This window comes from Nicotiana tabacum, chromosome 3 (assembly GCF_000715075.1).
Source record: "Nicotiana tabacum cultivar K326 chromosome 3, ASM71507v2, whole genome shotgun sequence".
Lineage (NCBI taxonomy): Eukaryota > Viridiplantae > Streptophyta > Magnoliopsida > Solanales > Solanaceae > Nicotiana > Nicotiana tabacum.
The window spans coordinates 61,745,835-61,768,501 of record NC_134082.1 but is presented as its reverse complement, the minus strand read 5'-3'; the positions used below and the strand labels follow the sequence as shown (position 1 = coordinate 61,768,501).

At 37.2% G+C, this 22,667-nt stretch overlaps 2 protein-coding genes and 1 non-coding gene across 3 annotated transcripts; 1 reads left to right on the top strand and 2 right to left on the bottom strand.

Moving 5' to 3' along the window:
* Positions 1-4,091: 4,091 nt before the first annotated feature.
* On the bottom strand, positions 4,092-4,198 carry LOC142179636 (small nucleolar RNA R71). Its single transcript, XR_012708181.1, has one exon. It is a non-coding gene; the product is annotated as a small nucleolar RNA R71 (small nucleolar RNA).
* A 12,113-nt stretch (positions 4,199-16,311) lies between these two features.
* Positions 16,312-18,411, top strand: LOC107777210 (premnaspirodiene oxygenase-like). The gene is given in 2 exon segments (NM_001325232.1): positions 16,312-17,233; positions 17,758-18,411. Coding segments are annotated over 2 exon segments (1,512 nt in total). The 5' UTR covers positions 16,312-16,336; the 3' UTR covers positions 18,373-18,411.
* Positions 18,412-19,193: 782 nt separating this feature from the next.
* Positions 19,194-22,315, bottom strand: LOC107777211 (NEP1-interacting protein-like 1). Its single transcript, XM_075249494.1, has 5 exons — positions 22,005-22,315; positions 20,797-20,975; positions 19,871-19,954; positions 19,616-19,783; positions 19,194-19,514 (listed from the first exon to the last, which is right to left on the bottom strand). The coding sequence occupies exons 1-5, from the start codon at positions 22,174-22,176 to the stop codon at positions 19,392-19,394; spliced, it is 726 nt and encodes a 241-aa protein (XP_075105595.1). The 5' UTR covers positions 22,177-22,315; the 3' UTR covers positions 19,194-19,391.
* Positions 22,316-22,667: the final 352 nt, after the last annotated feature.

Sequence of the window (22,667 nt, the reverse complement as noted above, 5' to 3'; positions counted from 1 at the left end):
TAATAATATTAATTATAAAAATATTCTTAAAATATTAATTTACTGTTAATGAGTGGAAAGGCCATGATTGTCATTGAAGAGTTCTAGAACTATTATAATAGACCTATCATAATAATAGGAATTCTCCGAGTAAAAGTTTGAAACCAACAGAACTAGGAGAATGAAAGTCTTATTTTGTGAAAAAATTCCTAATGACCCGTTACTCATTTCCCAACAGAATTAGGAGAATGAAAACACGTATAAGGTTGTGACAAAATATCACCAAATTTGATTGCGGATACGCTACTTTAATGACATTTTGGGGTATTATCACTTTTAGTCCGTGCCAGAAATTATTTATATTCGGTAGCCAAAAAATATATAAAATTTATATAATTTTTGTATATAAAATACAGAATATATATATATTAATCTAAAGTTTTGTCACCATTAATATAAACAATTACTGACAATTATTTTGTTATTTCTAATCATCCTGTGACTTAGTAACAACAAAGTTTTATCACCAAACATACAATGTTTAAATGGCGACGACTTAAAATTTTGTAGCTAAGTGATACAACTATTTTCTACGAAAAAGGATTCATAGCAAGATAATATGATCTTTGGCTATACGATTGTTTAAGGTTACAACTGACAAATATTATTTCAAATGCTCTTCGTATACTTGAAACCCAATTTTTGTTGGCATGTATGTCTGATATTTAATTTTTGTGTGTTTAAATATTTAAAGCTGAAAATGATATTGACTAATAACTAATTAGTTAGACTTGATATGATGAATATGAATATACATTAGTTATCTTTAGGGGTGGCAAAATGGTTAAAAGAAAATAATTAACCACCCATATTATCCACTAAAAATGAGTTGGATAATGAACTTTTTAAAAATGGGTCAAATATGGATAAAAACCATATTATCCATTTAGAAAATGAATAACCAATGAGTAACCAATAGATAACCAATGAGTCTACTTTTACATTTGTAAAGCCTCAAATTGGGGTTCCTCAAGTTAGGGAGACTAAATTCTCCCAAAAGTAATCATATGCAAGAATTCTCCCAAAAGTAATCATATGCAAGAATTAATGGATAATATGGTTACCCATATTATCCACCAATTAACCCGTTTTTTATTCGTATTAAATATGGGTCGGATCGGATAATTGATCCATTTCTTCATGACCCGTTTTCGACCCGAACCATATCCGACCCGACCCGCCCGTTTGCCACTCCTAGTTATCTCCTACACAAGTAGCATATCCCACCCCCCAACCCCAACCCCAACCCCAATGTTGCAATTCACGTATCGCAAGATAGCATACGGCTTACGAAATCGCTCGAACCCTATATTTATCTTTAAAAATCTCGTAAATATGTAAAAATTATTAATTTAGAACTTAGTAACTTAAAAAAATTAAAATTTGAAACTATAAACTTCAAATCTTGACTCCACCCTTACTATAAACTCAGTTAGGTATTAGTGGTGTAGCCAAGAATCTCGTCAAGGGTGTTCAAACTTTAAGAAAGTTGATAAATTCTTATTGATGAATGGGTGCACCAACTTTTTAAAAATTAAATTACGCAACATTTAGCTAAACATGAAAACACTTGTAATATAACTATAATTTTATAAATCAAAACTAACATAAAACAAGACAAAAAAATTACTAATGAAAGTAAACATAAAACCAAAGGAAAGTGAGAGTCAAGAAGGTCTTTAGTATGCAGAGAGATTTTGTTGAAGAAATTTTTGTAGAACTTGAATCTTAAATTGTAAAATTTATTTAAGAAGCAACATTTAAGATTAGTTGTTTACATAGATTTTATGTTTTAATAGTTATTTATTAGAAAATATTGAAATAGAAAAAATGTCAAATAAACCACATATGATGGTCTCTGTTTTACTTTGGCAAAAAAAATTAGCAAATAAAAATGTTAAGATAGAGATTCAAACATATATAATATCTCACTTTGAAAATCCTAGACCGTTGGATTACCTCACTCAACTATGTTAAGGATGTTCAAGATATAATATATAGCCATAAAAAATAATATTTGACCTATATATACAATAAAATTATCCGGCGAAAAGTATTCGCTTGAACACTGATAGTAGACGATAATTATGCAATTAAGATACTATTTACACTCTAATTTGGCCGCACTTTATCAATGCTTGAATGTTAAAAGATAACAAAATGCTCTAATTAAGAGTTTTACGTTTTGCAAGAGCCACTCTGAGCTAGGAGGAAGCTAAAGAGTGTTTTGGAGTCAATATGGAGCGTGAAAGGCCAATCGGAGGATAGCACGGTCGAAAAGAAGAAAGAAGAGCAAGTGCCAGCTTCGCGGTCAGATCCGCGGCTGCGGACAGAACATGGGCGGAATCCGCGGTCCAGTCCGCGGACGGGCTGACGGAAGCCAAGAACTCAGGGTCAATTATGTAATTTCTAGGGCGACTAGCCTAAACCTATATGAAGCCTAATTCGTCCAAAAGAGAGGGGTAACTAGTTTTAGAGAGAATTTGAAGGCAAGAACATGGAAGAAAGATAGAGAATTTCTTTAGAGTTTTATCTTCTTCTTTTTAATTCCATTGTTGATTATGACTTTATATAGTGAATTTTTATCTATTAGTATGAGTAGCTAAACCCTCCATCTAGGATTGATGGAGTCAATTGTTGGATGAAGTCTTGACTCTGTTTTGATATAATTGAGCCGTTTTTACTCTATGATTGTTCAACTACGTGTTGTCTTGTGATTAATTGAAAGGGCCTTTGATTAATCGTGTCTAGTTATCTTGTGTTGCTTGAGAAAGAATACTTGGTTAGATTATTGTTTAACAACACCATTTTTGGGTAAGTTAAGAGATTAATTACTTGAATTTAAAAGCAGGGTTAGAGATAACGAAGCTTTGGTGGGATAATTCTGAGTTGCATAAGTTGTTAACTAGAGTAGTTCGAGAGAATGCTTCTAGTAAATTATCGTAATTGATCGAGAGATAATTACGGTAGCCCGGAACTCATAATCCTCATAGAGTATTACGGCGAGATTATAGCTAAAGAGTTAAGAATTAATCCGATAATTGGGGAAATCAATAACCCTAGACTATTTTACCATTGAATTCAACTCTATTCTTGATTATTGCTAGTTTTATTGTCATTTTTCCTTAGTTAATTGAATTCTACTCATTATCCATTAAAAATCTTGCATGCAGGAATTGTTTGAGCTTATCATTAGTAGCGTTAAAAGTTATAGTAAATAGGTTAGTTCCCTATGGGATTCGACTCCGGACTGAACCGGATTATATATTTGCAGCGATCGCTTAGTCCTTTTTATAAGGCATAGTTGGTCGTGATCAAATTTTGGTGTCGTTGCAGGGGAACTAACGGTGTTATTTATTCCAACTTGGAAGTTGCTAGGATTATTAGTTTATAGTATCAATTTTCTGTGGTGTTAAAAATATTTCCATTGAAATTCTCACGTTTGAACTCTTATGTGCCTCAGGTGTAGTCCTAGAAACTCTTTGATAATTGGTAAACTCTTTGAAGGACTCTCAGATCCCAAGAAAGCATTCCGAACATTGAACCGGGCTAACAAGAAGAGCAAACAGTTTAAACAAAACGAACAAATTAAAATTGAAATGGGTGACGTAGATTACGTCAACGAGATTAACGGGAATGATCGAGATGACCCAAACATCAGAGTGGTAGAACCTCTTGTGCCGGAAGTTGCTCTTTATAATTGGGCGCAACCAACTACTGATAACCTGGCCACAGTAATTGCGGTTCCTTAGATACAAGCGGAGAAATTCCAGATTACCAACAACATGCTGCACCAATTGCAAAATAAAGGGTTGTTCTCCGGGTCATACAGTGAAGACCCGCAACAACATCTAAAGAACTTTCTATCAATATGTGTCACTCAAAGATAGCCGAATGTGACTCCTGATGCAATCAAATTATTATTGTTCTCATTCTTAATGACCGGGGAGGCTCAAACGTAGCTGAATTCGCTCCCAATAAAATCCATTGCTACTTAGGAGGAACTAGTCAAGCAGTTCTTAAATAATTTTTATCCACCCAACAAAACTGCGAGGCAAATTGATGAGATAATACAATTCAGGCAGAAACCTACTGAGACTTTGCAAGAAACCTGGGAGAGGTTTAAGGGTATGTTGGTGAAGTGTCCTCACCATGGCATTACGGATCACATGCTAGGATAGAGATTCTATATGGGTTTGGCTGACAGTCTGAAGGCCAATGTAGATGCTTCTATCGGGGTTGCATTCTTGAGCAAAAGCTTCACAGAGTGCAAGATTCTTTTTGACAAGATGTCTCAAAATTCAGGCTGGATGATAAGAGACACAACACTCACCCCAATAGTGCATTCTGTCGCTCTTGACCCAAACAACACAAATGCAGAAAACATACCGCTCTTATGACCCAGATGAGCTTGCTGACAAAGAAAATTAATGAGATGGGTACGAAACAGGTGCACATTGTTGATACCACAAATGAAGGCTTATGCACTCCTTGCATAAACCAGTCATATGTGTGCTCGTGGAATGGAGAGAATGACAACCAGGGTTTCAGAGAAGACATGAATTATGTCAATAATTTTGGAGATCAGAGGCAAGGTGGGAAATAATGGGGACCAACATCAAACCAGCAGTACAGACCAAACCAGCAACAACACAACCCCAATCTAGGAGGAGCACAACCACAAGTCGTGCCTTATCAAAGGCAGCAGGGCTATAATCAGCAACACCAACAACAATTGGCCTACCAACCACCTCATCAACAGCAAGATAGTAACATGATCGAAATCAAGGGTATGCTGCAACAATTCCTTAGGAAAAATAGAAAGATGCAAGAGAAGTTAGCTGCACATGATTCAGCAATGAAAGGCATTGAAACTCAATTGGGATAGCTATCTATGGCCTTGAACAATAGCCCATAAGGAACATTGCCTGCAGATACAAACATTAATCCAAAGGAGCACAACCCAAATCAGCTCATGGCAGTGAGTCTTAGGAATGGAAGAGATTTAGACATGGAGCAAAAAGTTGCTCAATCTAGGAGAGAGACAACGCCAACTACTCCAATTACTCCATTTACATTAGTGATAGATGAGTCAACAGAGCTCACCGAGGTTGTAATAGAGCAAAAACACGTTGACAAGGGTAAGGAGAAGGAAGGTGAACAACTCCCAGAACAGGTAGTAGAAAAATCTTCCAGCAAAGAAAAGACACAAAGCAGCGGGCAGAGGTTGATTCCTTCACCATTCCCTTAGAGGTTGGCAAACCAAAAGAAAGATGATCAATACAGGAAATTCATGGAAATGCTCAAACAAATCAATTGAATATTCCACTAATGGATGCTTTGAGGAAAATGCCAAGGTATGCAAAAATGATGAAGGACCTGACGTTGCAAAAATTTGACTTCCAGGACCTGTCCACTGTAACTCTGACGTAGACCATGTAGCACGGTAGTGACAAGACCTATGGCTCAAAAAGTGTCTGATCCAGGTAGTTTCACTATCCCATGCACTATTGGGAGTTATGCTTTTGCTAAAGCATTGTGTGACTTGGGGGCCAGTATAAACTTTATGCCCTTGGAAATCTATACAAAACTGGGCATTGGCAGAGCTAGCCCGGCCTCAATGTTGTTGCAACTGGCTGATCGCACAGTCAAAAGACTGACAGGAATTCTTGATGATGTGCTTGTTCAAGTGGGGAAATTTGTATTCCCTACAGACTTCGTCATTCTTGACTGCCAAGCGGATGAAGAGATACCAATCATTCTAGGCAGGCCATTTTTAGCTACTGGGAGAGCATTGATTGATTATGAGACTGGAGAATTAAGAATGAGGTTGAACAATGAAGAGATAATATTCAATGTTCAACACTCTATGAGGAGACCCAACGAATTTGCAAATTGCTCACTAGTGGAGGCCATAGATATAATACTACAAGAGGAGGATAAGACTATTAATGTCAGGGATCTGTTAGAAGCTTGCTTGATGAATCTAGAAAATGTGGATGGTGAGGAGTCGGCAGAGTGGGTCATAGCTCTTGAAGGTCAAGAGTTCTGGAAAAGGTAACCCTAGTTCGAGCCCCTACACTTAGAAGAAAGAACAATACCACATGCGAAAACATCGATAGAGGAGCCACCATAGTTGGACCTGAAACCACTTCCAGCACATCTCAGGTACGCTTTCTTAGGGCCTAATTCTACTTTACCTGTTATTATATCATCCAGTTTGCTAGTTGTGCAGGTAGAGCAACTCCTACAAGTGTTACAAGAATGTAAGACTGCTATTGGTTGGACCATGGCAGACATAAAGGGTATCAGCCCAGCTTTTTGTATACATAAGATTCTCTTGGAAGAAGAGCACAAACCTTCCAAAGAACATCAACGAAGGTTGAACCCGAATATAAAAGAGGCGGTGAAGAAGAAAGTGATCAAATGTTTAGATGGGGGTATCATCTTCCCCATATCTGATAGCAATTGGGTCACCCCTATTCAGTGTGTGCCGAAGAAGAGAGGAATGACGGTCATACAAAATGAGAATAACGAGTTGATCTCGACTCGTACAATCACGGGATGGCGAATTTGCATGGATTATCGAAAATTGAACACATCCACCCAAAAGGACCATTTTCCCTTGTCATTCATTGACCAAATGCTGGACAGGTTGGCTGCGCGATCTCACTTCTATTTCTTGGATGGATATTTGGGGTACAATTAGATCTTAATAGCCCCCGAAGATAGAGAGAAAACATCATTCACCTGTCCATATGGCATCTTTGCCTTTCAGAGAATGTCTTTTGTACTTTGCAATGCACCGGCTACATTCCAGCGGTGTATGTTACCATTTTCATGGACATGGTTGAAGACATTATGGAGGTATATATGGATGATTTATCTATGGTGGGGGATTCATTAGAGGGCTGTCTTCACAATTTAAGAAGAGTGCTCAGAAGATGTGTGGAGACAAATTTAGTGCTGAATTGGGAGAAGTGCCAGTTTATGGTACAAGAAGGGATAGTCTTGGGGCATCGAGTGTCCAGCAAAGGAATTGAGGTTGAACATGCTAAGGTTGACATGATTGAGAAGTTTCCACTGCCCACTTTGGTCAAGGAAGTGAGAAGTTTTCTTGGGCATGCCGGGTTCTACAGGTGATTCATAAAAGATTTCTCTAAGATTGCTAACCCTTTATGTAAACTCCTTGAAAAGGATCAGCCTTTTGTGTTTTCTAATGATTGCAGGTTGGCATTAGAGGATCTAAAGAAGAGATTGGTAATTTCACCCATCATTGTTGCACCCAACTGGGAGCAACCGTTCGAGCTCATGTGCGACGCAAGTGACTATGCTATAGGAGCAGTCTTGAGCAAGCGAAAGGATAAGCTGATGCACCTAATTTATTATGCAAGCAGAACACTAAGAGGTGCACAACTCAATTACACCGTGACAGAAAAGGATATATTGGCTGTAGTTTTTGCATTCGACAAATTTAGGTCGTACTTGATTGGTTCAAAAGTTATTGTTTATGCTGACCATGCAGCAATTAGGTATTTGGTAGCAAAGAAGGATTCAAAGCCACACTTGATCCACTGGGTTCTTTTGCTACAAGAATTCGATCTGGAGATCCGTGACGGAAAAGAGACACAGAACCAGGTAACAGACCACCTCTCAAGGTTGGAAGAAGCTAAAAAGAAGGTGGAGGTTGAAGATATAACAGAAACATTTTCGGATGAACAGTTACTAGCAGTGACAATGGAGGAGACACCATGGTATGTTGATATTGCTAATTATTTAGCAAGCGGTGTTGTACCTTATGAACTCTCTTCAATTCAAAAGAAAAAGTTCTTTCGCGATTGTTGGTCTTATTATTGGGATGAACCTCTACTTTTTAAAATATGTGTAGATAACATGATCCGGAGGTGTATCCCCGAGAAAGATAAACCTTCTATTTTGCAGGCTTGCCATGCTTCACCATATGGTGGACACTTTGGAGGGATTCAGACAGCAGCTAAGGTGTTGGAATCGGGTTTGTATTGGCCAACTCCGTTCAAGGATGCCCATGCTTGGGTGAAAAGTTGCGATGAGTGCCAAAGGACAAGCAACATATCTCGACATCATGAGATGTCGATGACTACTATTCAAAAGGTGGAGGTATTTGACATGTAATGGATTGACTTTATGGGGCCATTCGCCAGCTTGTATGGTAAAAATACATACTGGTGGTAGTTGACTATGTCTCCAAATGGGTTGAAACTGTGGCTCTCCCAACTACTGATGCAAAAGGGGTGACAAACTTTCTAAAAAACAACATCTTCACACGTTTTGGCACCCCAAGAGCTGTAATCAGTAATGGTGGAACCCATTTTTGCAATAGAGCGTTCGCACTACTGTTGGAAAAGTATGGAGTTCGCCATAAGGTGACCACCCTATATCACCCACAGTCAAGCGGGCAAGTTGAAGTGTCTAACTGGGAAATCAAAAGTGTCCTAACCAAGACAGTGAATGCAACAAGGACTGATTGGGCAAAGAAGCTGGATGATGCATTATAGGCGTACCGCACAACATTTAAAACTCCAATTGGTACAAGTTAGTGTTTGGAAAAGCATGTCACCTTCCGGTAGAGCTCAAGCATAAATCCCTTTGGGCACTGTGGCAGTTGAATTTAGATATAGAGACCGCAGGCACTAGTAGAGTCACTATGTTACATGAAGTCAAGGAATTCAGGTTCCATGCATTTGAGAATGCAAGATTGTACAAAGAAAAGATGAAAATGATGCATGATAAGCATATTCTAGATCGGAACTTCAAACCCGGAGATCTAGTGTTGTTATACAACTCGAGACTAAGATTGTTTCCAGGTAAATTGAAGTCCCGATGGTCATGACCCTTCAGAATGGTGCAAGTGTTCTCAAGTGGAGCTGTAAAATTTGAATCCGAAGATGGAACAAATAAGTTCACGGTGAATGGGCAAAGGTTGAAACATTACCTTAGAATGGTCGAAGAAAAGGGGGATAGAGTGGTGATATCTTTGGAAGAGCCCCAATACATGAGCAAAGAGTAATAATAAAAGCTCGCATCGTGTCGCGACACTAAATCAGGCACTTCCTGGGAGGCAACCTATGGTTTGTTGTAAATCATCGTGTCGTGATGTTAATTTAGGAGCTTTTTGGGAGGCAACCCATCATTTTTTTCTTTGTTCTTATTTTTCTAATTGATTTTTTAAATGGTAACAATAATAATCGATCTACTAAGGTGCAGGAATAAAGGTATGCGCAGCGGAAGGACTAGCGGTGACGAAATTAGCCCGGAGAGAAGCAAAAGTGCGAAAAAGAAGAAAAAATCGTGGATATGACCGCGGATCGACCGCGGATTTTGCATAAGTTCTGTCTGCGGCCGCGAACGTGACCGCGGATCTGCCGCCGTTCAAGTTCAATTAGAATAATTTTTTTTCTTTTCTCTTCTCCCCTTTTTAATTAGTTTTTTTTAATTAATCCCCCCCCCCCCCATCCGCCCACTCCCCCACTTCTTTTCCCTTCCCCCTTAAACAAAAACAAATCTTAAACCCTCCCCCTTCCCCAAATCAAAGCCAGTGATCCCCTCCCCCATCTTCTCCCCAATTTTTTTTAACTTTACCAAATCTCCTTTTCTTCTCCCTCTTCTCTACTCAATCACTACCCAAGCTCCATTCCTCACAAGATTCTCAAGTAAGTACATGCTTCTACTTTCATTTTTAGTTTTTTTTTGTTTTTCAATTTTTTTCATTCTTTTTTCTCTTATATTGTAAGTGTAAGATAGTGGAAGTTATGGGCACTCTTATCTTTATTTTGTTTGTTGGTATATATGTTGGTATGTGGGAAAATTAGATTTGGTTGGGTTGGGAAGACAATGTTGAATTGTGAAGAATGGAAGTTTAATTAGGTCTTTGGGTACACTGGGGGGCCTATGCACAATAGGTGTTTGTTGAATTTTCACAATGAGTTTTTTAGTATAAATTGTGATCAATGGTGCGGGTGAAGCCTGAGTAACTGCCCTTGGTTTACACATTCCGCCGATTATTTATAGTGGTGGTTGTTGTGTAGATACCATGAGATATTCAAAGGAGAGACGCATTACCGGTACCTCATCAAGTGGTCATGAAGGCTCGTCCCGGGCACGGCACCAGCCAGTTCAGCTCAGTTTGATCGCAACAGGTTTGTCTCCAGAGCTTCCCAAGACCGTTTCAATTGGAAGGCTATTAGAAAGCCTGTACCGGAAAGGGAAGTTGACAAGGGATCCTTCCAAGCTGAGTGCCCCAATATGTATAGGGAGTTGATTAGGCTCAGGCTAGACATATTCTTCAAAGAGCTAGAGGACGGTACCTTGATGCTTGTTAGGGAATTCTACGCCAACTGTTTTGAACATGAGGATTACATTTGTATTGTGCGACAAAAGAGGGTGAATGCCTCGATTGAAGCCATTAGGAGCGTGTATCGCTTGCCTGCATTCACTAGGGAGGTGGATTACTATGATACTTACTGGCGAGAACCAACAAATTGGCAATTGTTTTTCAGAACTATCTGTGTACCAGATAAAGAGGTAGTGTGGGTTGTACCAGGATCGAAGTTGCACTCAGTCTCACTCACCTTTGAAGGGAAGTGTTGGTTGTACATCATCACTAGTAGACTGTTGCCGTCCTACAACACCACTGAGATAAATGGTTCGGGAGTTGCTTTGATCTGGTGCTTCGTGAATGGCCAAGATTTTGATGTGGCCAAGGTTATTCAATCTGAGATGTTCATCCGTTCAACACTGAGGAGGTATGGGTCTTCTTCCCATATCTGTTCACTAGATTGTGTCGGGCCGTAGGGATGCTAGAGAACCCCAATATGGATGGCAAGGTAAAGAAAGAAGCAAAGTTTCGGGTATCCAAAGTGATCATTAGGAAAGACATGGTGGTACCCAGTTCAACTATAGTGATGATTCTAAGGCGTCAGAGGAGATAGATGAAGAGCAGGGGGAAGTTGGGCCTTCTTCAACCCCACAGGAACAAGTTAGGCCACCTCACCCCCACGGGAACAAGTAGCCACGATTGAAGGTTCATCTGTAGTCAGATAGAGTACGCAGATGACAACCTTAGAACAGGAAATGGCAGGGCTGCGCACTTCCGTTGCGGAGTTGGGGACTAGAGTTGATGCTTTAGCCACCCAAAATGCAAAGTCAGAGAAAAAATTCATGGGTTGGATGCATGCGCTAGGGAGGGCGTGTCATCTCGACCCCGGCACTGTCTCCAATCAAGATTGATCTTCCAGGGAAGTTCCTTTACCTCGCATTACTTTATCTTGTATGACATGGGGACATGCCATCATTTTAAGTGTGGGGTGGGGGATACTTTGTTGGTTTGTTGTATGTAGAATACTTTCGTAGTTTATTTACTTAAATCATTTTTGACTTCTCCCGACGATGGATATCATTCGACGAGTTTCTTCAGGGACTAAAATCGAAGGAAAAAAACACAAAAAAATTTTCTTTTGTAGTAGTGTATCAATTCCCCCTTAGTTTTTCTTTAAGTCATGGTTCTTTTCTAAGAGTTTCATTTGAACCAGGTGTAGTTAGTTTTTTTTGTTAGTATGAACTTGTGGGTTATGGGAGGAAATAGAAATAGGATCTCTTAATGTCATAATGCCTTGAATATAGCAGGTACTTTGGTGTGCCGCTTAGGCTCAGTTGTCGACTCTTGTAGGAATGCCTTAAACTGTATGTTCTTAATTTGGCTAAGTACCCTGATTAGAGTGATTGATAACCCAATATGGAGTGAGTCATGTGCCATGTGTGTGAGGCTTGTTGCATTCTGTGCACGACATTTGATGCCTGGAACTTGCCCTCGTGTGTTTGCAAAACGAAATAATAGTCTTGTTTAGTCTGGGAAGTGATATAGGCATTTCTTTATTGAACCATATATATACTTCATCCGTCCATTTGTTATGTATCATACCTGTTTCTTTGGCAACCACATTACAAGTCTTACCCAATTGTTTGAATTAACCATCTATTTCCTTTTCACCTCTCATGAACACTTGAATTGTTATGAACTTTGTAAAGTTAAAGTGTGGGGTGGTTGGTTTGGCTTTTGAGTGAAGCTAATGAAATAAGGAGAAAGGTACACTATGCTGGAAAAAAAAGGACTAAGAGCCATTTAAAATATATATATATATATATATATATATATATATATATATATATATATATATATATATAGTTGTATTGTTGTGAAAAATATTCCTTAATAAGTGGTGGCTCTTGATGTAATTGTGCTTAAAGAAGAAGGGAGTTAATATATAATGATGTGAAGGTGGAGTTATGGTTTAAAATAAGTGTAGGGTTTTGAATGTTAAAGTATATGTATTAAAGTTCTTAGGGAGGTGTAGCCACTCGTATATCTAAATGTATCCTACCCATCCTGTAGCCTACATTACAACCAATAAAGCGCTACTTGATCCTAGACTGGATGAGCTCGATTAGTAGAGTAGTACACTACGGGCAAGCCTATGGTGCATTTTTTGTGGCATATGAATGTCATTTCTGAGGGTGAGTGAACTCTGTTTATATTGAAGTTCCTCAGTATGTGTGCATCTTATTAATTGTGGAATGAGTCTCTTTAGTTGTGAGCAGGAACTTGATTCTTGAAGGAGAGGTAAGTTTGGACCTCTGAGTTAGAGTAAGTAAGCCAGTTAGGAATATTGTGTGGCTCACTGGAGTCGACTCTTGAGGTGTGGATGTTACACTAATGTACTCAATCTATGAGGAATATTCTTGGTGTGACGAGTTAGCGAAGTCGCTCGAGGAAGTTGGGCCTCTGTAGAGTGTGATTTGATTGCTCGAGGATGAGCAAAGGTTTAACTGTGGGGTGTTGATAGTAGATGATAATTATGCAATTTAGTTACTATTTACACTCTAATTTGGACGCACTTTATTAATGCTTGAATGTTAAAGATAACAAAATGTTGTAATTAAGAGTTTTACGTTTTGCATGAGCCATTCCGAGCTAGGAGGAAGCTAAAGAGTGTTTTGGAGTCAATATGAAGCGTGGAAGGCCAATCGATGGATAGCACGATCGAAAAGGAGAAAGAAGAGCAAGTGCCAACTCCGTGGTCAGATTCGCGGTCGTGAACAGAACATGGGCGAGATCCGCGGTCCAATCCACGGCCACGGACAGGTTGACGGAAGCCAAGAATCCAGGGTAAATTATGTAATTTCCAGGGTGACTAACCTAAACCTATATAAAGCCTAATTCGTCCAAAAGAGAGGGGTAGCTGTTTTTAGAGAGAATTTGAAGGCAAGAACACGGAAGAAAGACAGAGAATTTCCTTAGAGTTTTTATCTTCTTCTTTTTAATTTCATTGTTGATTATGACTTTATACAGTGAATTTTTATCTATTAGTATGAGTAGCTAAACCCGTCATCTAGGGTTGATGGAACCAATTGTTGGATGAAGTCTTGACTCTGTTTTGATATAATTTGGCCGTTTTTACTCTATGATTGTTCAACTACGTGTTGTCTTGTGATTAATTGAAAGAGCCCTTGATTAATCGTGTCTAGTTATCTAGTGTTGCTTGAGAAAGAACACTTGGTTAGATTGTTGTTGAAACATACCACTTTCGGGTAAGTTAAGATATTAATGACTTGAATTTAAAAGTAGGGTTAGAGATAACGAATCTTTGGTGGGATAATTCTGAGTTGCATAAATTATTAAGTAGAGTAGTTCGAGAGAATGCTTCTAGTAAATTATCGCAATTCATCGAGAGATAATTGCGGTAACCCAAAACTCATATTTCTTATAGGGTGTTACGGCGAGATTATAGCTAACGTGTCAGGAATTAATCCGACAATTGGGAAAATCAATAACCCTAGACCATTTTACCATTGAATTCAACTCTATTCTTGATTATTGCTAGTTTTATTGTCATTTTTCCTTAGTTAACTGAAAACTACTCATTACCATTAAAAATCTTGCATCCGGGAATTGTTTGAGCTTATCATTAGCAGTGTTAAAAGTTCTAGTAAATAGGTTAGTTCTCTATGGGATTCGACTCTGGACTGAACCGGATTATATATTTGCAGCGACTGCTTAATCCTTTATATAAGACATAATTAGGCGTGATTAAACACCCTTGGCATAGTGTGGCTACGCCACTAATTAGTATAGTATTAATTTAGGATCGCTATAAAAATTCATCAGCTTTATATTATGAATATTCTTCTAGAAATGGTGGATCTAAGCCAATGAATCTAATATAATGTTGTCTGCCAGAATATGACTCTAACCAGGCCAACAATGGTGAATGTAGTGTTGAACCAACGAGTTCAATTGAACCCATAATTTTTGAAGCGAAGTAAAAAAAATTATATGTAAAAATTCATTTAAATTGTAAGAATAGTAGATATGAACCCATAAGTCATAATTTTAAAAATATAATGGGTTTAATGCTAATTAAAATTTTGAAAATTGAATCATAGAATTTAAATTTTGGATCCGACTCGACTCTGCTGAGGCCAAGAACAAGAAAAACGTGGGTTCAAATTCTAAACCAAGCAACAATAGACAACCATATGACTAGCTAGCAGTAGTTATAAGAAATTGCAGTGTTATAGAATCGTTCTTGATTATGACTCTTCCGCTTTCAGGGGCGGCTTGCTAAGCTATGTTAGAGTGAGTGAATACACTTCTCTCTGAATTAAAATCATGTTAAATACTAATTTTATGTAAAGAAAGAACCACTAGTTTATTAGTCTCAATTATTACCTGAATATACCCTTTTGATTTTTCATTTCTTTTTTATTGAAAAATTAATTCGAGAGGTGTTAAACTTTTTATCACCTGATATCGAGCTATTTTTCGGCAGGATCTCCCTTAAGTATCGTCACTACAATATTTATCACTTAACCACGATCACATTATGTGCATTCTCACTTTAATTTTGTAATTACTAATTAAAGTTAAATTATTTAGCTTAATGTAAATACTAAATATTAACCCGGTTTATATCTATGACTAGCTAGCAGTAGTTGAAAGAAATTAAATTACACAAATGCAGAATCGTCATTCAGCAAAATTCATGTACATATGACTATAATAATTCTGCTTTGGTCATATATGATATGCTGCAGTGTTATTGACTTAGTCGTTGCAATCAATTCGTCGTCTACCTATCCCCACCATTTATTGTATTATGATGATAATGAGAGGTTAATCAAATATACATTTTGTTGATAAATATTTTATTTTATTTTTTAAAAGAGAGACTAATACTTATTAATTGTGCATTAATATAAGTTTTAGTCCACGTAATTATAGTAAAAAGATAAAAGGTAGACAGGAAAAACAAAAATTCAATTGAACTGATGAGTAAGTCCAAAATTAAAATGAAGCGAGGAAGAAACAATGGTGAGATTTTAATGAGTGCAAAAATTTTGAGGAGATGAGGTTCTCTCTCTCAAATGTTATTGGAGATTGCTTCTACATTATTTTTTCTTTCTTGCTTTTTTTTTATTTGCAGAATGATGGTAAACTATTTTGAACTTAAACTTAAATAAAGTGATGTTCAATAATGAAGAGGAGCAGCATCCTGATATTGACTATCAGCAGGTATTGAAAATTTTAAAATTTGCAATTCTATATATACTATTCATTTTTACTACTCTCTTTGTGATACAGTTACAATTTATAGTCAAACAAGTTTTTCTTTAACATAACTTCATTATATGCCTTCTGAATTGTTAATTATTATGACTTATAGTAATATTTTTTGTAATTTTTAAATATGTAAATTTTGTTTCAAAAAACTTGGAGATTCTATGCCTGAAATTAGATAGTTTAATGAATCGTTTGACATGAAGTGGGATAGAGGGAGTAGGAGAGAATAAAGTTATATCCACCCTTTACTAATGCTTAATTTTAGGGCTCGATTCGTACGAGGGATAAGGGATTAAGAAATTTCGTGATTAAATTTGAAATGAGTTTATCTCATGTTTGGTTATGATAAAATTGTGATATAATTAATTCCGGGATTGTAATATTTTTTTTTATTTCCACGAATGGATAAGATAACTAATTCTGAATAATTAATCATAAGATGTTCCAGAGGAGTCAAAGTTGGAAATTTGAAAAGAGAAGTAATCAAGTGGGATCAGTTAGACTGACAAATTAGACTTTAATTATACAAATGCTAAGTGTAGAATTTAATGAGAGAAAGACTTTATATATACCAGTTTTAACAGAACTTATTAATATGGTATCCATCAATAATCCTTCTTCCTTCCTAAGTCCTAACTAAAAATGGAGATTCAGTTTTCTAACTTAGTTGCATTCTTGCTCTTTCTCTCCAGCATCTTTCTTCTATTCAAAAAATGGAAAACCAGAAAACTAAATTTGCCTCCTGGTCCATGGAAATTACCTTTTATTGGAAGTTTACACCATTTGGCTGTGGCAGGTCCACTTCCTCACCATGGCCTAAAAAATTTAGCCAAACGCTATGGTCCTCTTATGCATTTACAACTTGGACAAATTCCTACACTCATCATATCATCACCTCAAATGGCAAAAGAAGTACTAAAAACTCACGACCTCGCTTTTGCCACTAGACCAAAGCTTGTCGTGGCCGACATCATTCACTACGACAGCACGGACATAGCATTTTCTCCGTACGGTGAATACTGGAGACAAATTCGTAAAATTTGCATATTGGAACTCTTGAGTGCCAAGATGGTCAAATTTTTTAGCTCGATTCGCCAAGATGAGCTCTCGAAGATGCTCTCATCTATACGAACGACACCCAATCTTACAGTCAATCTTACTGACAAAATTTTTTGGTTTACGAGTTCGGTAACTTGTAGATCAGCTTTAGGGAAGATATGTGGTGACCAAGACAAATTGATCATTTTTATGAGGGAAATAATATCATTGGCAGGTGGATTTAGTATTGCTGATTTTTTCCCTACATGGAAAATGATTCATGATATTGATGGTTCGAAATCTAAACTGGTGAAAGCACATCGTAAGATTGATGAAATTTTGGGAAATGTTGTTGATGAGCACAAAAAGAACAGAGCAGATGGCAAGAAGGGTAATGGTGAATTTGGTGGTGAAGATTTGATTGATGTATTGTTAAGAGTTAGAGAAAGTGGAGAAGTTCAAATTCCTATCACAAATGACAATATCAAATCAATATTAATCGTAAGTTCTCTATATCTATTTAGTTCCTTGCTTTATTTTCTGGCCAGGATTTGAAGTTTATGAGTTCTGAACTTGACATCAAACTCATAGTTCGTCTTAGTTGTTGGGTACTTGGGTTCACAATTAAGTATTTATACTTTTTTAATGGATTTTCTAATATAAATACAAGGTCTAAATAAAAGATATTGGATTCATTTGAACCCGTACCTAATACTCTAGCTCCGCCCCTACATACAAGAAAGCGTAATGATCTTACTACATATTCTTGCACCACATTTACTAGATTTTCTTATGCATAATTACATAAAGGGACAAATATAAACTCCCAGATTTCTGCTACAAGCTTTAGAAAAACTAAAAGAGCTAATTCCCTTTTCAAGACTAGCTTAATAATTGTTGCCCAACTCAATATATATGCTAAAAAATCATGTTGATTGTGAGTTTTTGAGTTTGTGTTGTTCATTGAATTTTACGTATATAACTTAAATTCTTACTTATTTTATTCTAATTTCTTCATCATATAGGACATGTTCTCTGCGGGATCTGAAACATCATCGACGACTATAATTTGGGCATTAGCTGAAATGATGAAGAAACCAAGTGTTTTAGCAAAGGCACAAGCTGAAGTAAGGCAAGCTTTGAAGGAGAAAAAAGGTTTTCAACAGATTGATCTTGATGAGCTAAAATATCTCAAGTTAGTAATCAAAGAAACCTTAAGAATGCACCCTCCAATTCCTCTATTAGTTCCTAGAGAATGTATGGAGGATACAAAGATTGATGGTTACAATATACCTTTCAAAACAAGAGTCATAGTTAATGCATGGGCAATCGGACGAGATCCAGAAAGTTGGGATGACCCCGAAAGCTTTATGCCAGAGAGATTTGAGAATAGTTCTATTGACTTTCTTGGAAATCATCATCAGTTTATACCATTTGGTGCAGGAAGAAGGATTTGTCCGGGAATGCTATTTGGTTTAGCTAATGTTGGACAACCTTTAGCTCAGTTACTTTATCACTTCGATTGGAAACTCCCTAATGGACAAAGTCATGAGAATTTCGACATGACTGAGTCACCTGGAATTTCTGCTACAAGAAAGGATGATCTTGTTTTGATTGCCACTCCTTATGATTCTTATTAAGCAGTAGCAGAAATAAAAAGCCGGGGCAAACAGAAAAAAGTATTGCTGCTTCTAGGTATTTTCTATTGGATAAATTTCAAAATTCATCCACAATATTTAGTGTTTGCTAGAGTTGGTCAGTTTTCCAGTCTATATCATCTATATGTACTCAATAATTGTATGGGGTATTATATATATTACAAATAAATAAAGGTTTTCCTTTTTACATTTGTATTTAAATGTTTGCATATCAAAAACTTCTTGAAGGAGAGCTTTGGCGTAACTGGTAAATGTGCTGTCATGTGACCAGGAGGTCAGCCATGAAAACAGCCTCTTGCAGAAATGCAGGATAAGGCTGCGTACAATAGACCTTTGTGGTCCGACCTTTCCCCGCACCCCGCGCATAACGGGAGCTTAGTGCACCAGACTGCCCATAATAGAAACTTCTGATTAGATTTCACTTTATTCTCTTTATGATGTAAAAGGACAAGATTCTCTCACCATATGGGAAAAAGAAAAGTTTTTCAAGTATCAATGTCCAAATCACATCAGCAGAGGGCAATGAAAGAGTATTAACACAGAAAATTGCAGCCTTCAGATATCCAACCACCAATGTCTACTCCAGTTCCAAAAGTCAAGGGAAGGAAACATAACTAACTGTCATTACTGAAATTTAAAAAATCAGAGCTAAGAGCATCAATTTCTTGCAACTGATGCTACTGGCAAAAAAACAAAGATAAAAATAAGAACTTTTTACCACTATCACCAAAATTAAGCACGATATGACTTTCCTACAGAGATTTATAGTATCATCAGCCTAATGATTGGTGTGGTGCATGTGATTCAGAGAATGAACACTATGATAACTCAATTTACAGGTAATTAATTGTCTACAACGACCAAACTTGAAAAGGCACATACTTGCCACTAAATAAACAGGTTTCCTTCGAAAATTGTGGTTAAGTGAAGAAAGAGAACTAAAGAAACCTTACAAGCAAGTATGAAGAAACTATATAACATTGTCATAATTTACGGAGCAACTACAGGTCCCTTCTGCACATTGGGCACGAGCCATGTTTCAACAGCCATGTATCTATACACGGTAAGTGAAACATGTGATGACATTGTGGCAAACATCTCACAGTTTCCCCTAGTTGAAAATCCTGTATGCAATGAAATAGAAAAAAGAAAAAAAAGGTTTCAGGATCGACAAGTAATTCAATATCAGGAGGAATAGCAAACAAAAGGTGTAAACATAATTCACCTGAAGGCAGACTGAACAAGAGACTCTGTCTCCACAATCATCCAAGTTGCTACCATTTGTAATTACAATCTTGGGGATCTTTTCAACAGAATCTCCATGCAAACCTTTAGCCCCTCCCGTATCAAAAATGTTAGGGGCCTCGTCATATGCAGTTTCAACAGCTCCCATCTGATCAACAAGAAAGTGTCAGTCAATGTGAAGGAAATTAAGTTGCTGGAAAAATTTCACAATGGCTAACAGTCATGCAGCATATACCTGACTCTGGACTGCACTTAGCATAGCTGGACCTATCCGTTCACGAACCAATCGACCACTTAACAAGCTCGTGAGTACATCAATCTGCTCAAATTAAAAATACCATCCGTCAAGGATATATCTATATATCCTAAGAACCACGCAAAAGATCTTGAGTCTCTGTCTCTCTCTCCCTCTCCCTCTCCCTCTCCCTCTCCCTCTCCCTCTCCCTCTCTCTCTCTCTCTCTCTCTCTCTCTCTCTCTCTCTCTCTCCTCTCTTACTCGGTGTGTGGGGAATCCCACAAGATGAGTATCGTAAAATGCGTATGCTAAAATGGACATATAATGAACAAAATAGGACAAGATTAGAAATGATTACATCTGACTGAATGTATAAGTAGCATACTTTAGAGTATAAAATGAGAGAAAATCGATTGAAATATTTTGGAACCTAAAACCGTAAAAAGGAGAATTGTCTCAAGAAATCCATAGAGACTAAGTGAATAACATAACAGAATGGAAGCAAAAGTACATTGGGATGTAACTTCTAGCTGGGTTTGGTACACTTAACATTAGGTCGTCTGTCGCCAACAATTCCTTTGGATTGTTTAGATATTTGTATGTCATTATAAGGATAGATGTGAGATGTAGAGAATTTCTAGTGCAAGTGAACCTTCCATTTGTCTTAGAAGACAAATTTATTAAATTGGAATGAAAGGTTTCAATTGAAGCGGATGGATATAAATGATTCATAAAGCGGACCTCAACTTATTTAGGACTTAGGCATATATAGTAGGTTTTTGTTGTTGTTGGTTTGTGGGGAATGGCACGTAGAACAAAGCTTATTGGATCAGGACATGATCTAATATTATCCCAGACATTGATGTTACGAAAACACAAAACCAACTCTCACCATTATCAGTGAGAAAAGAGTCTATATTGCTTACCAAGTAAAGAAGACATCTAATTCCAGATTCATCCGACTGCCATAGTAACAGAGATGACTCAAAGACTTCAAGAGAGAAAACAGCGCCAGAGATGGCACCTACCGCAGCCCCTCTAACAAATCCACTCTCTGTCTCTTGGCCTATCAAAGCTCCAGTCAATGCTCCTAATAAGGTTCCCACTGCAAGAAGCCAGCACATTTCTGATAAGTTCCACATTCCAGCAAACAGGTAAAAAAAGCCCAAACTTTTGAATTTAAAGCAGCCCCTCTTAACATTACAAACATTTGGAACAAAATCACCGACCAATCTGCACACGCACACATATATAGCCAATCCCTCAATCAACTTACATTATCCTTAAGAGGGTAAACAGGGTTGGGTTGGCTATATGAGTCTCTATAACCATTCCGCTCTATGCGGATATTGAACCATTTGCCCATAAAGTTCTAAACCAGGGTGCCAACATAGCGTGGAGTACGTCCCTGCCAATTCATTAAAAGAGCTTAATATCTCTGCATATTTTGAAACCAATAGGTGCAGTCGTTATTATATGCTTAGAAGCGCCAATTTTTTTCCTTTTTGGCTTCTTTTTCCCCATAATGTAAATCCCTAAGTTTCAAGTCACAGAACAGATTCAACAAGGTATTATAAAAAACCAAGGTTTACTTCTAATGGTCATGAGCGGAGACAAGAGGGTTCATCGCCGGAAAATTACACTATATATACTAGGTCAAAATTATTTTTTTATATATACATAATGTTGAATCACTTGATTTCTTCGTATGTTTACTTCTTTATATTTTGAACCCCTTACTGAAATTCCTGGTCCCTCCCCTACTAATGGTATCAACGGAGTTTCCCACACAATCGGTGTGAGTTCAATTCTCACTATCTCCTTTCCCCGACGTAATAGAAGGAAAGTTTCAAGAAAACATTAAAACACCCGCCCCCCCCCCCACCCAACCCAAAAAAAAAAAAAAAAAAATTACACGCCCCTGATCGCACATGTGCAACCCACCCCAATATTAGAATGCACACATACATCAAGAATTATATAAGCTATCAAAGCAGCAAAGTTATATGATACGCAATTCTGAGCAAATATCATCTACCCCTCCCCAATAAAAGAAAATATATGAAGGAATATACAGAATCAACAAATTGAAAAGAGAAAGTGAATATGAGAATGGCGAGCAAGCGATACGCACCTAAAGCAAAGAAGAAGGTGAAGATTGCAGAGAAGAGACTGCCGATGATTGCAGATACCGCAACGCTAAAGAAATCTTTGGCCCTATCTACCAAATCCCGTATGCAAAACGAACAAATAGACGATGAAACAGGCAAAGCACGCGATGGGTATGCGTAAAACTCCATTTCCATTTATTCTTTTGTACAATCAACAACTCTTCCAACAAAAAGGTTGTCTTTATATACAAATATTACTAAGCTTATAAACGTAAAACTCAATTACATATCCTATTGATTGTTATTTAAGGTGTTTAAAAAGCTTATTTGCTAAAAAAAGAGAGAAATCGTATTTATAGCTTTGGAAAGAGGAAAGGAAAAGGCCTGTTTTTGATCGAATGAATTGTATATGTCTAACTTGTTATGCAAAAAATTCAAAGGGAAAGAGAGAAAGTGGAGCTTGTCTATGAATTAAAAAAAAGAAAAAGAAAGAGTTTTGATGTTTGCTTGAGAGTTATAAATGAACCACAAAATTGAGTCACATGCCTTAAAAGAAGCTTTAGATGATCACTCGTTTTTCTCCACCGTGAGTCACAAGAAAGGTTATGAGAAAGGTGGATTTTCTTTGTAATTTGACTTAGCACAAAGTTTATTAAAAAAAATTAAAATATATGATGCTAAAAGTT

Coding starts and splice junctions, on each gene's coding strand:
- LOC107777211 (XM_075249494.1), bottom strand. CDS start 22,176: ATGGAAATGGAGTTTTACGCATACCCATCGCGTGCTTTGCCTGTTTCA. Junction 19,955..20,796: donor TTAGATGTCTTCTTTACTTG/GTAAGCAATATA, acceptor TAATTTGAGCAG/ATTGATGTACTCACGAGCTT. Junction 19,515..19,615: donor CTTGTTCAGTCTGCCTTCAG/GTGAATTATGTT, acceptor CATTGCATACAG/GATTTTCAACTAGGGGAAAC.